Here is a 13129-nt window from a genome sequence, read left to right as displayed (position 1 = left end):
GTTGTGGCATACCAGGCATTCAGGATGGTGTTATCCTCATTGCTGGCAAGCTGTTGACAGAGGTGGTTCTCCCAGGTGCATAGGAAAGAGCTGCTGAATCTTAGCTTGGCGTATGGTAAATGATGAATGAGTTGGATGTGTTGTGGATTTTGTTTTTGGTTGTGTTGAGACTGGAATTCTGGAAGCCATGACGCTCACTGTGTAGAACAGGCTGTCTGTGAGCTCTCAGCTCCACCTGCATCAACTGAGGCAACCGACAGCCGCTAGACCACTGGAGTGCCTCCCGGATGAACCAAATGAAGGCCCTCAAGGGCATCTTCAGGTTTGTGCCACACAAGAACATGTTTATTCTCCCTGGAAGATGCAGACCTTACAAGGCAATGGCACTTGCTGTCTTGGGGTATGGATTCCCATCCCAGTCTCTGCAATTGTGAGACCTTGAGTGTTTGTTCTTATAAATACCTAGTTTCAGGTATCCCGTGCCAGCTGCGTAAGCAGACGAAGGGAAGTTTGACTACAGTGTCAGACATCTGAGTCTCATGGTAATTTACATTTTGGAAAGAATAAGATGAAGTTGGAAAATTCAAGGAACGAGGAAATAGATCTGGCAGAATATGTAAAGGTGGAAGATACCCATACTAATGGACCCTCAAGTAATTTCTCATGTGTCTGTCAGGCCAGTCCAGACATTGCCATCACCTAACTTCTGGTATGTCCGTCAGTGTTTCTACCATTGTCATTAGACAGTTTGTTTTCCTGTTTCATACACTATTATTAACTCTTGATTTAAAGGTCTCATACAAAAGACGTTACTCAGAACTCATCTGTTTGGCTGATTTGTATGTAATCATTGCATACTTTAAATAGATTATTTCTCTTAATACAATGCATGTGGGGATTTTGTATTATGTGGGTGTTCTGAGTATAACTGTTGACATCTGGGCAGTTGAAGACTGTAAAGACAAGACCCTGGTTACTTCCACTAGCCCCAAACTGGATATTTTCTAGAAGAATTCATGGAACTGAAAGCAAGCATCAGACTTTCAAAGTTTTATGAGGCAGTTTCTCAACTACAGGTCATCCACTTAGCTCATCTTTTAAAATGGGAAACTCAGCTGAGAGAAATTCTGTGGATGTCTGTGGACGTCTGTGGACATCTGTGGACGTCTGTGGCTGTTAGACGGCCAAACACACTTCTCACCTGGCTACTCTTCCTCGAAGGTCTCCAACTCCTTGTAGGTGTTTGATGTTTAGATCCTGCACGGCAAAGTTAGTTCCTGTGGCCACCTGGTCTCGAATTCTTATTTGGTCTTCCAGGATCTGTAATTTTTAGTTAAGATTGTCATTAATTTCACAATACTCATGGTGAGAGAACATCATTAAAATGTAAATTGTGGCTAAGCAGATGGGGAAAAGGGAAAGGGAAAGGGAGAGGGAGGGAGGGAGGGAGGGAGGGAGGGAGGGAGGGAGGGAGGGAGGGAGGGAGAGAAAGTTGTATTAACTAAAGGAGGCTGATGTGTTGAAGGAGCTGTGGGCTGCATTCCTGCCACCCAGCTCCTGGCTGCCTGACTAGCTTATGCCACCAAATAACAACACACAAACTGTATTCTTTTAAACACTGCCTGGCCCATTATATCTAGCCTCTTCTAGGCTAATTCTCACGTAATAATTTAGCCCATTTCTAATAATCTGCATAGCACCACTAGGTGCGCTTACCGGGAAAGATTCAGCATGTCTGACCTGGCAGCTGGCTGCATCTCGTCTGGCTCTGAGAGGAGCTGCCCTGCATCTGAGCTCACTTCCTCTTCCTCCCAGCATTCTGTTCTGTTTACTCCACCCACTTATGTTCTAACCTATGAGGCCAAGCAGTTTCTTTATTAATTAACCAATGACCTTCCTCCATCACTGATGTAGTTTCAGTTGAGTGCTGCCAGGGGCTAATGAAGTCTTAATAATTTCTGAACACTAGACAGAAAGCGAGGCTTTATGTCAAATCTCTCAATCAAAAAACATTGGCATCTACTATGAAAATCAGTATGGCTGTTCCTTAAGAAGCTGGAACAGATCCTCCTCAAGATCCAGCTACACCACTCTTGAGCACATGCTCAAAGGACTCTCCATCCTGCTTACAGAGACACTTGCCCCCGTGTCATCGCTGCTCTATTCTTAATAGCCAGAGACTGGAGACAGCCAAGATGTTCATCAGCAGATGAATGAGTAATGAAGATGCCATACCTCTACACAATAGAATATTATTCAGTTGTTAAAAAATAAAATCATGAAATTCTCAGGTAAATATATGGATCTAGAAAAAAAATCATCTTCAGTGAGGAAATGCCCCCCCCAAAGACCAATGTGGTATGTATTTCTTATATGTGGATGATAGCTTTTATTTTATTTTAAATATTCAACAGGCATGCTACATCTATATAAGCACAGAGGTTAGGGATGGTGTAAGGGTCTAGGGGGGAGGGAAGGATCTCTCAAGGAAGGAAAAATAAAATATATGGTTATGAAGAGACATAGTGTAGATTGGAGCAGGAGGAAGCAGGAGGAAAGGAGAAAGAGAGGGAACATGGGGAGGACCAGGCAACAGCTAACACTAAGGGCCATTTGAAGGATCATATGGAAACCTATTAGAATAGAGGCTTCTTACAATATCTATGTATCATCTATCTATCTATCTCTATCTATCTATCTATCTATCTATCTATCTATCTATCTATCTATCTACCTATAGACAGATATGAAAGAAATTTAAAATGAGTCACCAAATAATGGAGGAGACAAGATCCAAACTAGACATCATTTTGAAAAGGGTCTACTCCACATTCATTCCTTAGAGACTGTGAAAGAGCTCTTATGTGTGTTCAGATTTTATCCCTGTTAGTTGTATCTCAAATGTGTTCTGGCATTCCCTGTAGTACCAAGTTGGTAGTGCTGAGAATAATGGTTTTAAAATATTTTATATTAATTTGTAACTATTAACTGAAAAATGAAAAAATACATATCCATTAAAAATAATATTTTAGTTGACAACTTCAGTGTATACTGACAAACATTTAGCTGAGAAAAAAAGAGCATAGTTGAGTTTAGTAAGACATTTAACAATAAATAACCAGTATTTTTTCTGAGAGAAAATCCCTGCTCTGTGGTGTTGACTCCTTGTTGTGGAATATTAGTTTAACTATGGAAAGATGTGATACATTTGTTTATATTGCAGAATATCACTCTATGCAAAGATGTGTTGCATTTGCTTATGCTGCATTTGTTCAATTATGTAAAACATGTAGCTGCTTTACCTTGCCCACTAAAGTCTGACTGGTCTAATAAAAAGTTGAATGGCTAATAGCTAGACAGGAGAGGGATAGGTAGGGCCAGCAGGCAGAGAGGATAAGTAGGAGGAGGAGGAATCGAGGCTCGAGAGAGAAGAGGGAAAGAGAACAAGGGAGGAAGAGAGGTAGATGTCTGGGGCAAGGCAGCCAAGCAGCCACCATCCAGCCAGACACGAAGTAGGACATATAGAATGAAAGAAAGTTTAAAAGCCCCGAGGCAAAATACAGATGAAGAGAATCAGGTTAAGATAATTTATAATAGCTAGTAGGACAAGCATAAGATTAGCCCGGGCATTCATAATTAATAATAAGTCTCCGTGTCATGATTTGGGGATTGTTGGTCAGAGAGAGCCTGCTACAACTCTTCTTACGGCACTAATATTTCCATTATGATTTCCATCAACCCTATGGTGCCACAGCACACAAAGATGAGAAGAAAAATGCCTGAACTGTGTTTAATAAACTTGGTAAATTTTACCAGGCAAAAGGTGTTTTTAAAAAGTGAATGATAGGAATGAAAAAGACCTTATATACCATGACAAAAGGTGTCAGTAATTTTGGTTACCTTTTAGTTGCAAAGCAGAATATTTGAATGTTTAACTTTATATGAAACATGTAAATGGACTTTAAAAACAAGATAAAAACGCACAGGATCTACATGGAAAAGACAAGATCTCCTGGGTAAATTGGGAGTGTGGGGATCATTGGAGAGGGCAGAAGAGGAGGGAGAGAAAATACATAACAATAAAAACAATAAAAAAAATTTAAAAAACGCACAGGAAGCCATTACAAATTTTATTGCCTAGACTGGGTCTAGCCAGCTGGGGTCCTCAAGGCTCTGCCAGCTAGGACCTTGCCTGGTGCCTTGTGGCCCCAGGCATGTGGGCCTTATTACAGTAAGGCCATGTGTAGTGAAGAAATGGAGAGAGAGAAGTGGAATGGTTCTGCGGAAAGACTCGGAAAGGAAGAAATGAAGACAGTGAGGAGTTGACAGAAGTGGGAGGGCTGCTTGCTGCCTGGGGCCGTGGTGAAGGGCAGTGAGGAGGAGACTGAGGGGGAGGTCTGTCCAGGCTGGGCTGCTGCCAAGGGCTGTGCCGGGGTCCCTGGTCCTACAGTAGCCAGGGTCCGTGTTGATATCCACGGCTCCTGTTGCCGTTGAGTTCTAGGCTGATTCCAGTGGGCTAGGCCACCTCTTGAGTCCATGCTTGGGTCCCTGATCCACACTGCCACTGGAAGCTTACTGATCTGGAAGGCCTTTGCCGCCACCTAGGACCATGATGACAACCAGGCCTAGCCTGCTTCCGAGAACCATGTCTGAGTCCATGGTCCTACAGCAGCTGAGGTCTATGCTGATGCCCAAGTCCCATGGTGCCACCAAAGGCCAAAGGAAGCCTGGGTTCTGGGCCACAACCTGTGGCCTTGTTGCTTGTCCAGGGGCCATGCTGATACCAGCGCTATCCTGATCTGAGTGGCTGGGGCTAACACTTGGAGATAAGATATTGACGACCAAGTTAGGGTCTGAGGCCATGTCTGGGTCTGTGACCCTATAGCATTCAGGGTCCAGATTGATGTCTGTGGCTCCTATTGCCACTGAGTGCCTTTAGGATGCCCAGGGTCAGATCAGCCACCTGAATCCAGGTTGGTGTCCAAGGGTGGGGTCACATCCAGATCTGAGTGGCCTAAATTGCTACACAAGGTCATGGTGATGTCTGGACCAGACCTGCAGCTGAAAGTCAAGTCAGGGTCCTTGCTGATGTCTGAAACTCCTGTTACCTTTCAAGGCCATACAGACAGTTGAGTTCGAGAGCCATGTTGGTGTCTCAGGGCCATATGGCTGCTGGGGCAGTGGTGACATCCAGACACAGGTGCTGCCAAGGACCACATCAGGGTCCATAGTCCTACCAGGACTGGGGCTTGTGCTGAAGTCCAGATCCTGCATTGCCACCAAAGGTAACACAGAGACTCAGGGTTAGGGCCACAACCTAAGGTGTTGGTGGTGTCCGTCAATCAGAGCCATTTCCACCTGAGTGGTCATTCCTTCCACCCAGAGCCAGGATGTTGTCCAGGCCTAAGCTGCTGCTGAGAGCCATGTCTGAGTCCACGGTCCAGTTACAGCTGGGGTCAGTGTGTATGTCTGTGACCTGCGTCACCTCAGGAGGCCTTAGGAACCATGCAAGATGAAATCAGAGGGCCATGCTGAGCTGCCTCTCTCTTTGCCGGCCCTGGGAAAACTGACCTTGACTCTCACTGGAAACTAAAGCACGAGAGCTGGCCCCTGCACATTGGAGAGATGGTCCCCACCCCTCACCACAGCCAGGGTGAACTGACTCTGAAGACATGCAGGTAAGGGAGCTGAGTCCACCCCTGGCCCGAGGTAGTTGGCTGCAGGAGTCTGGACTGACCAGCTTGGCTACAACTCATTCAGGCTTTGGGTTGACCCACCCTAGCCCCTGATCCATCTAGGACCTACTGGAGGCAGGGACTGGTCTGGCGGAATGAAAACCGCCAGATCTCCAAGACTCATAGCAGTCACAGGATATCCCAGGAGTCCCAGTGAGCATCCAGATGCTTAAACCAGACCAGTGACTCACTGCAATGAACATTTGCCAGTAAAACTGATGGAAAAAGAGGTCTACTATATACCTTGTATTGTTTATCATACAATCCTCCATTGCCACCAGGACAAATGACGAGGTGTTGGAGAAGTAAAAAAGATGCAGGAGCAAAGAGATTTTTCTTGTGTTTTGTTTTGTTTTTAGGTTTTCTGTTGTTGTTTTTGCTTTTGTTTGCTTGCTTGCTGAAGAGTCCAGGAATATAATATAGAAATAAAGGGTCCAGACTAGGAATACAGAAATATAAAGTTGTAAGCCCAAACACATTTTGGGAGAAAAATAAAGAAAGAAAGCTGACAGCCACTGTTAACCTTTAACAAACACTTTCTGCCTTAAGAGAATCCTGGCAGCCACTGTGTACAGAGGTAACCCCCTCCCCCCCTGCAAGACAGGGTTTCTCTGTGGCTTTAGAGTCTCACCTGGAACTAGCTCTTGTAGACCAAGCTGGCCTTGAACTCACAGAGATCTGTCTGCCTCTGCGTCCCCAGTGCTGGGAGATTAAAGGTGTGCACCACCACTGCCAGGCACAAATGTAAACTTTTAACATTTGTCTCCTGGCTCCCGGCCTCCCAGCTAGGCAGATACTGCAGACATTGCCTCTGTGGGACCCTCTGCTTATATTCCCTTAATTCTTAACTGTCCCCTATGTGACTCTACACTCTGTCTTGCATTCTTTCAGGGACAGTAAAAAGTGACTGGACCAGCCACAGACTTTCACAAACATCCTAAATTAATGCCCTATAACCAAAGTTGTAAAACTTACAATGTAATGTGACTTTAAGCCTGACCCCAAGGTTGTAAAAGCTCTTTGACCCATACCTGGTGTTATGGTTTTCTGTCTCTTTGAGAGACAAGCCACACCCACTCCCTCCCCCATCTGCTGAGGCAGGCTGATCTTCAGCTTCCGGCCTGAGCTCGCTCTCTTTTCCATCTTCCTCTTGGAGAGGCAGCTTCACTTCTGCCTCTCTCCCCACTTCTCTGCTTCCTCCCTTCTCTGTCACTTTCTCCTCCTCCTCCTCTCTCTCTCTTTCTCTCTCTCTCTTTCTTCCCCCTTCACCCTTCCTCCTCCATAACCCCCTGAATAAATATTCAACCTCACTCTGCATGTCGTGTCTATCCATGTCTCGTTCTCCTGCCCACCTGCCATGTGTCTCCCTGCCTTGGACCAGCCACTGCTCTGGGACCGACAGCCGTCTCTGCCTGGGACTGGCTGCTCCCAGGGCCTGCTGTCTGCCACCACATGGCCTGCTACCACCATTTGGGACCTACAGCATTTTTGCTGCCTACTTCTGCCGGGGATCTAAAAAAATATAAAACCTAGGGTTCATTTTACTATAAGAGGAGGCTGAAAAGCAGTCCATTGCCACAGCTACAGAAGCTGGTCTCTGGCTGTGGTCACAGCTATAGCTGATAAGCTTGTGTGCCCCGTGGTGAGTTTTTTTTCTTTTTCTGGAATAAAGCTTGCTTCTATAGACTTTGGTGGTCTGTCCCCCCATCATTTGTGATGTCGGACTCAACACTTGCTTATACTTGATATGTCTCTTTTTGTGGGAAGTGTATGGCAAGGATGAGGGGAGGATATGGGGGGACCGGGAGGTGAGCAGAATTGGGGTGCATGATATGAAACTCCCAATGAGCCAATAAAAACGTGAAATAAAAATAAAACAATGTAATAACAACGACAAATCTCCCAAAACAAATGTTCTCACCAAGGGTTTGCTGATGTCAGAAAGCCAGCAAGGGCCTCAATGTTAGTCTTTATCGTAAAATCTCTTGCTATCTCTGTGTGCTGCAGCACTGAATGACCTAGATAAATCCAGAACACCCCTAGCAGGAAAAATAGAGCCAAAAATCTAAGCAAGGAGAGAAGAATCAGAAATCTAGGATTAGCCTGTTCAGTTTCAGGAACTAGCTGAAGATAAAGTTAGATTGTAATCTTGAGTATAATCTTGAGAAACAGGGAGTTGCCTCCTTGTGATCATCACTGGCATTTTCGGAATTTTCTGTGATGCCCTCCCTACCCCTTTCAGATTACTGGGCTGTGGTTTCTTCCCTTAAAAACCCCTTCTCCCAGTTACTCGGAATCGAACTCCTCCCCTGAGTGGGTTATGAGTCTTGGCCCCAGTGCACTGGTACCTGCCAAATAAACCTCATGTGATTTCAGCAAGGACAGTCTCTCGTGAGTTACTGGGGAGGGGGTAAGGGGGGGTAGTGTTATCCTGTGACTTGAGTGAGAGTCTCCCCGCACTGGGGGTCTTTCAGCACCATGAGGGTTATTAAAATCATACTGGAAATATATATCATCAAAGGAGTCTGACGCTACAGAGTAGGGATTTTCTTTCAGAAAAATAGTGGTTGCTTATTGTTAAGGGTTTAACAATGTACCAATGGCTAGCATCCTTACTACATAAACAAGCTTATCATATTAAACATAATTAAAACACACTAAAATCCAAAAGATGTATTAGCAAAGTACATGAGCAGATTATTGGCAGAGGAAATACAAATTATCATAGTCAGATTAACAAGTGAACTCAACATCTTCAAGGAAAAAAAAACTCAAAAACCTAATTTCTGTACATTAGCAAGGATTGAAACAATAAATCTAGATGTTGGCATAAGCCCAGTTTGAAGCCCAGTGTGAAGCATTGCACAGAACCTTAGTGAGGTGTAAATTAGTGCAAATCTCGTGGAGCCAATTTAGCAACATGTATAATTTTATCATGTCTACACCCTAGCAAGTCCTCTTCCAAGAATATATGTTGTGGGGTAATCCTGGAGAATAAAAGTGAGTGTGTACAGTTGTAGCCTAGGAAAACAGGAGCAGCCTGTCATGCTAAGAGTTTTCTTAGCCTCCCAGGGGTCTTCCTTGCTTTCACCAGCAGCTCCGGCTGCAACCAAAGGTCTGTTTCTGTTACTATAGCTCTCTATAGCTAGCGATAGTTTTTACAATAACTTGCCTTTCACTTGTAAGTGACAATTGCTGTCAACCGAAGTTTACTTTTAATGGGAAGTTGTGTGGAGGTCCTCAGATGTGGGCCTGTTCCAACTTGACCAAGGGTCAGAGAGTTTGAGCTTATTCTTGCTCTTTCAAAACTGTTGACAGCAGGTGTGGCCACAAAGAGACCGGACCTAGGGTGCAGTTAATTAGTGTTTTGAGTACAGAGGTGCGTCCACAGCACCTGGACCAAGGCTCACAGAATTCAAGGCTATTCCTTCTATCATGTTAATGAAGTCTATTGCATCTCTTTTTTGAGGGAATAAACGTGCCTGGGGTCAGTATTCACTGAATTTCCCTCCTGGGCTATTCTGTGTTTCTGCCTCTCTTATATCCCTATTCCTTTTGCTTAGTAATTCTAATCTTCAGGCTCCTACTCTGGAACATAGGAAGGCTGGTCCCTAATAGCGTTGTACGGGACTCTTAATCATCCCGTCCTATAAACTTTAACCAAAAGCCTTCCTGCTTTTTTTGCTTAGTATACCTCCCTCTTTGTGAAACCGGTTGTGCTTAAAAGAGTTGGAGGATCCTTGTAGAAACTGTTAACTATGAAGATGATCTGTAAGTTTGGGTAAAACTTTAGCTAAAACCTTATTATCAGAAATCTTAAATCTTAAAATGCTTCTCTTCAAAACTGTAAAATTTCTTTGTCCATGCCTAATGCTTACTCCTTCTATAAAAAAGATGCCAGAGTCCGCCCCCATTGCCATAATTTCAGAAGCCTGAACTCTGGGTCCCAGCTGGAAGCTGCAATGATTTTCTTTTGATTCTTTTTATTTATTTATTTTTCATTGCTTTATAAATAATACCATTCAAAATTCCACTTCCTCCCCTCCTCCCATTTCCCTCCCACTCTCCCACTCACCCTCCCTCCCCCCTCCTCCAGTTCTAAGAGAGGGCAGGGTACCCTGCCCTGTGGGAAGTCCAAGGCCCAACCCCCTCCATCCAGGCTTAGGAAGCTGTGCATCCAAATAGAATAGGATCCCAAAAAGCCAGCACATGCAGTAGAGACAAATCCCAGTGCCGTTTTCATTGGCTCTTCAGTCTGCCCCAAATGTCAGACATATTCAGAGGGTCCAGTTTGATCCCATGCTTATTCAGTCCCAGTCAAGCTGGCTTTGGTGAGCTCCCAGTAAATTCCTGGTTAAATTTATTTATTTCTAACTGTAAGTGCATGCCTGTACCCTCCATTGGGAATGGAAAGTCATGTTCAAGGCCAGCATGTCTCAAAAATCCATTTGACTTTTGAAAGAGGAAAGCCACTTAACTGCTGCAACTGTGGTAAAACAACCCTCTCCATTTCTTTCAAGGACTTGAGTTAAGTTTTATTTCATATTTGAATATATTTTTAGGACCAATGTGCAAATGAACTGAGTTGGTGTGTATAGTTTTCTATATATTTTCTATATATATTGGAATAGCTTCCATTTCCCTATACAATGTTCATTAGCTGAGTTATTTACTAATGTTAGCCCAGTAGTTTCTGTTTTGCCATAGTGAATTAAATTACCTTAACATTTTAAATGTTTTTTTTGTGGCCCTGGGGATCAGTCTCAGGACTTCTACAAGCCAGGCAAGTGCTCTCCACTGAGTTTACCTTCAACTTTTGATTTTGCAAGACAAGGTCTCATAGTGTAGTTCAGATTGGCCTCGAACTCCTGAGATTACAGGCACATGTCAGCATGCCCCGGTGCATAAACACCGTAATCACATTCAGTTTTGTAACTTTATGCTGAGTTTTTAACTTTCTCTATTCTCTCAGTTGCACTATGAATTCTACTAGGCCTACACATAAATATCCAGTTTATAAATACCTTCAGTCATTACATGAGTTCAGGAGCCAGTTATGCTGAGTTAACTCCATGGATGGTGTCTGATTTTCTTCCTACTAAAAAAGAATCAGCCCTGAAGTTTCACTGTTACTAGACGGGGGCAAGTCTAGTGCAGGACACTGTCAATTTTGATGGTTCTACAAGTGTTTGAGCTGTCTCTGGAAGGCAAACACTGGCAGAAATCTAACCAAAGGCCTGTAGTGAGCATTTGCTTCCCATTGTTTACTGGAGGGATCTTGTTTGATCAAAACTTTGTTTCCTTTAACATCTGAAAAATCTTTTTTGAGGGGTCTGGTATGTGAAGTGAACTAAACAAAATCTTTGCCTCCTGGAGATTGTACTTAGGAAGAGGAAAGCAGACAGACAGACAGTGATCGCACTAGGGTGGTGAGAACTTTGTATAAAGAGGGAATAGAAGGGAGGCAGACACTGTTGAGGCCAGAGGGGACTAAGTGCTATCATCTAGGGTAGCACTTGAGTAGGAATGTGAAGAAAATAAGGAGCATTCGTAGGGACAGCTACAGGAAGATGGTCTGTAGAGCTATGCATCATACAGGACCATGTCTCTACATTGTATGGCATCCAGACTCTCAGGCCATAGTTTCCACTTAGCCTCACAGAAGGAGGTCACCTAGTCTTTCCAGACAAAGTATCGCCATCCCTAACAAAGGGTCAGGATATGCTAATGTTGCTTTGCTCCTTCTTTATAATTATGGACATCTCCTGGGAAGAGGTGTTAATTCAGGCTATGTTTTGTTACAGAGCTGCTGTAGTGTTGTTGCGGACACGATTTAAGTCCCGCTACCCCGGAAACAGAATGCTAATGAACTTCCCCCTCAGTTTACCCTTTGATATAAAAGCTGTTTGGATAATAAACTCAGGTGATCTTCAGGATTTGAATGAACCCTGGGACTCTTCTTGCCCTTGATGTTGCTGTGTGAACTGTGCCTCACTTATTTCCACGCCTCTACTCTGGTCCGAGAGATAATTTATGTTGGGGCTGGACCCCAGCAATGGTCTAACTAGAGAACAGCAGTGCACAGCTGAGAGGCTGGCAGAAAAGAGTATTGGGAAGAGGGTTGTTAGGTTCAGTGTGTTGATGCATATAAAGCTCTACTCGAATTATCACAGTCTTATGGATTTAGACTAATAAAGTCTTTTAGCACAATGTTTGATATACTAAAGCATTTTCTTTACTGTCAGAAAATAGGTGTTTAGTATTTTCTATGGTAAGGTTTTTGTTTTATTATTTTTTATCATAACTTATAGTCAAAAAGTTTAACTCTTTTTCTGAAGCAGTAGCAACACATTTCTATAATTGAAAATGACTCTGGTGGTTGGTAACCCTTGTTCAGCTGTGATATCAACATGTGGACACAGACCTACCTCAATGTTCTGGTTGAGTTTCTTGACAATACTAGTGATGGTCTGGATGTGACTTTCTAGTAACTTCCTGGCAAGAGATTCTTCTTTTCGAAAGCCCTGGGCCCCCTGGAGGCAAGTGGAGATGTCCTCTTTGATGCGGAAGGCTTGCTCAAGAAGGAAAGCTATGGTGCGCTCCTGGTTATTCAATCTGTCTTCCAGAGGACATGCCTGGTTGTTTGGAATGACAGGAAGAAAGGGGGGACCCCTGGTCAAAAGAAACACCACAGGGTTACAAGGATGAGTAGGAGGGCTCTCTTAGTCTCTGTTCTACTGCTATGAAGAGACAACTCTTATAAAAGAAAGCATTGAATTAAAGACTCACAGTTTCAAAGGTTTAGTTCATTATCATCACATTAAGAAGTGTGGCGACATTCAAGTACAAAGTAGCTGAGAGCTTTATATCCTGACTAACAACTAACAAGCAGTGGACAGAAGGAATCTCAAAGCCACACCTCCTAATCTAGTAGTTTACAAACTTCGTAATGCTACGACCCTTTGACATAGTTCCTCATGTTGTACTGACCCCCAACCATAAGATTATTTCCGTTGCTACGTAATAACTGTAATTTTGCTACTGTTATGAATCATAATATAAAATATCTGATATGCAACCCCAAAAGGTTCACAGCACACAGGTTGAAAACTGCTAATTCTTTCTAAGCAGTTCATCACCCGGGGAATAAGCATGTAAGAATGGGCCCATGGGAGTCATTTTCATCCAAATCAAGGGGCTGGGAGCCTGAACTCATTTTCTCACCACTACTTTTTCATTTTCTCTCCTATGAGATATTTAAACACTTTTCTCAAGCTAGAGTTATTTCATACTCAATGATGACAAATTTTAAAGTCCAAATGGTAATAGTTGCAAAGAAATTTATAGTAGACCTAAGATGATAGAAGCCTTCTTTAATGACTTATATATTTATA

At 43.5% G+C, this 13129-nt stretch overlaps 1 protein-coding gene across 1 annotated transcript in view; it reads right to left on the bottom strand.

Annotated features, from left to right (window-relative positions):
* Fam81b (family with sequence similarity 81 member B) overlaps positions 1–13129 on the bottom strand; it is a 72288-nt gene that overhangs the window by 41886 nt on the left and 17273 nt on the right. The window contains exons 3-4 of the mRNA XM_057789517.1: positions 12164–12407; positions 1202–1320 (exon numbers count right to left, since the gene is read on the bottom strand). Of these exons, the coding sequence (XP_057645500.1) occupies positions 1202–1320; positions 12164–12407 (363 nt within the window). The remainder of the gene's footprint in view (positions 1–1201; positions 1321–12163; positions 12408–13129) is intronic.

This window comes from Chionomys nivalis, chromosome 15, assembly GCF_950005125.1.
Source record: "Chionomys nivalis chromosome 15, mChiNiv1.1, whole genome shotgun sequence".
Taxonomy (NCBI): Eukaryota; Metazoa; Chordata; class Mammalia; order Rodentia; family Cricetidae; genus Chionomys; species Chionomys nivalis.
The sequence above is the reverse complement of the archived record's forward strand: the minus strand, read 5'-3'. Positions and strand labels throughout refer to the sequence as shown.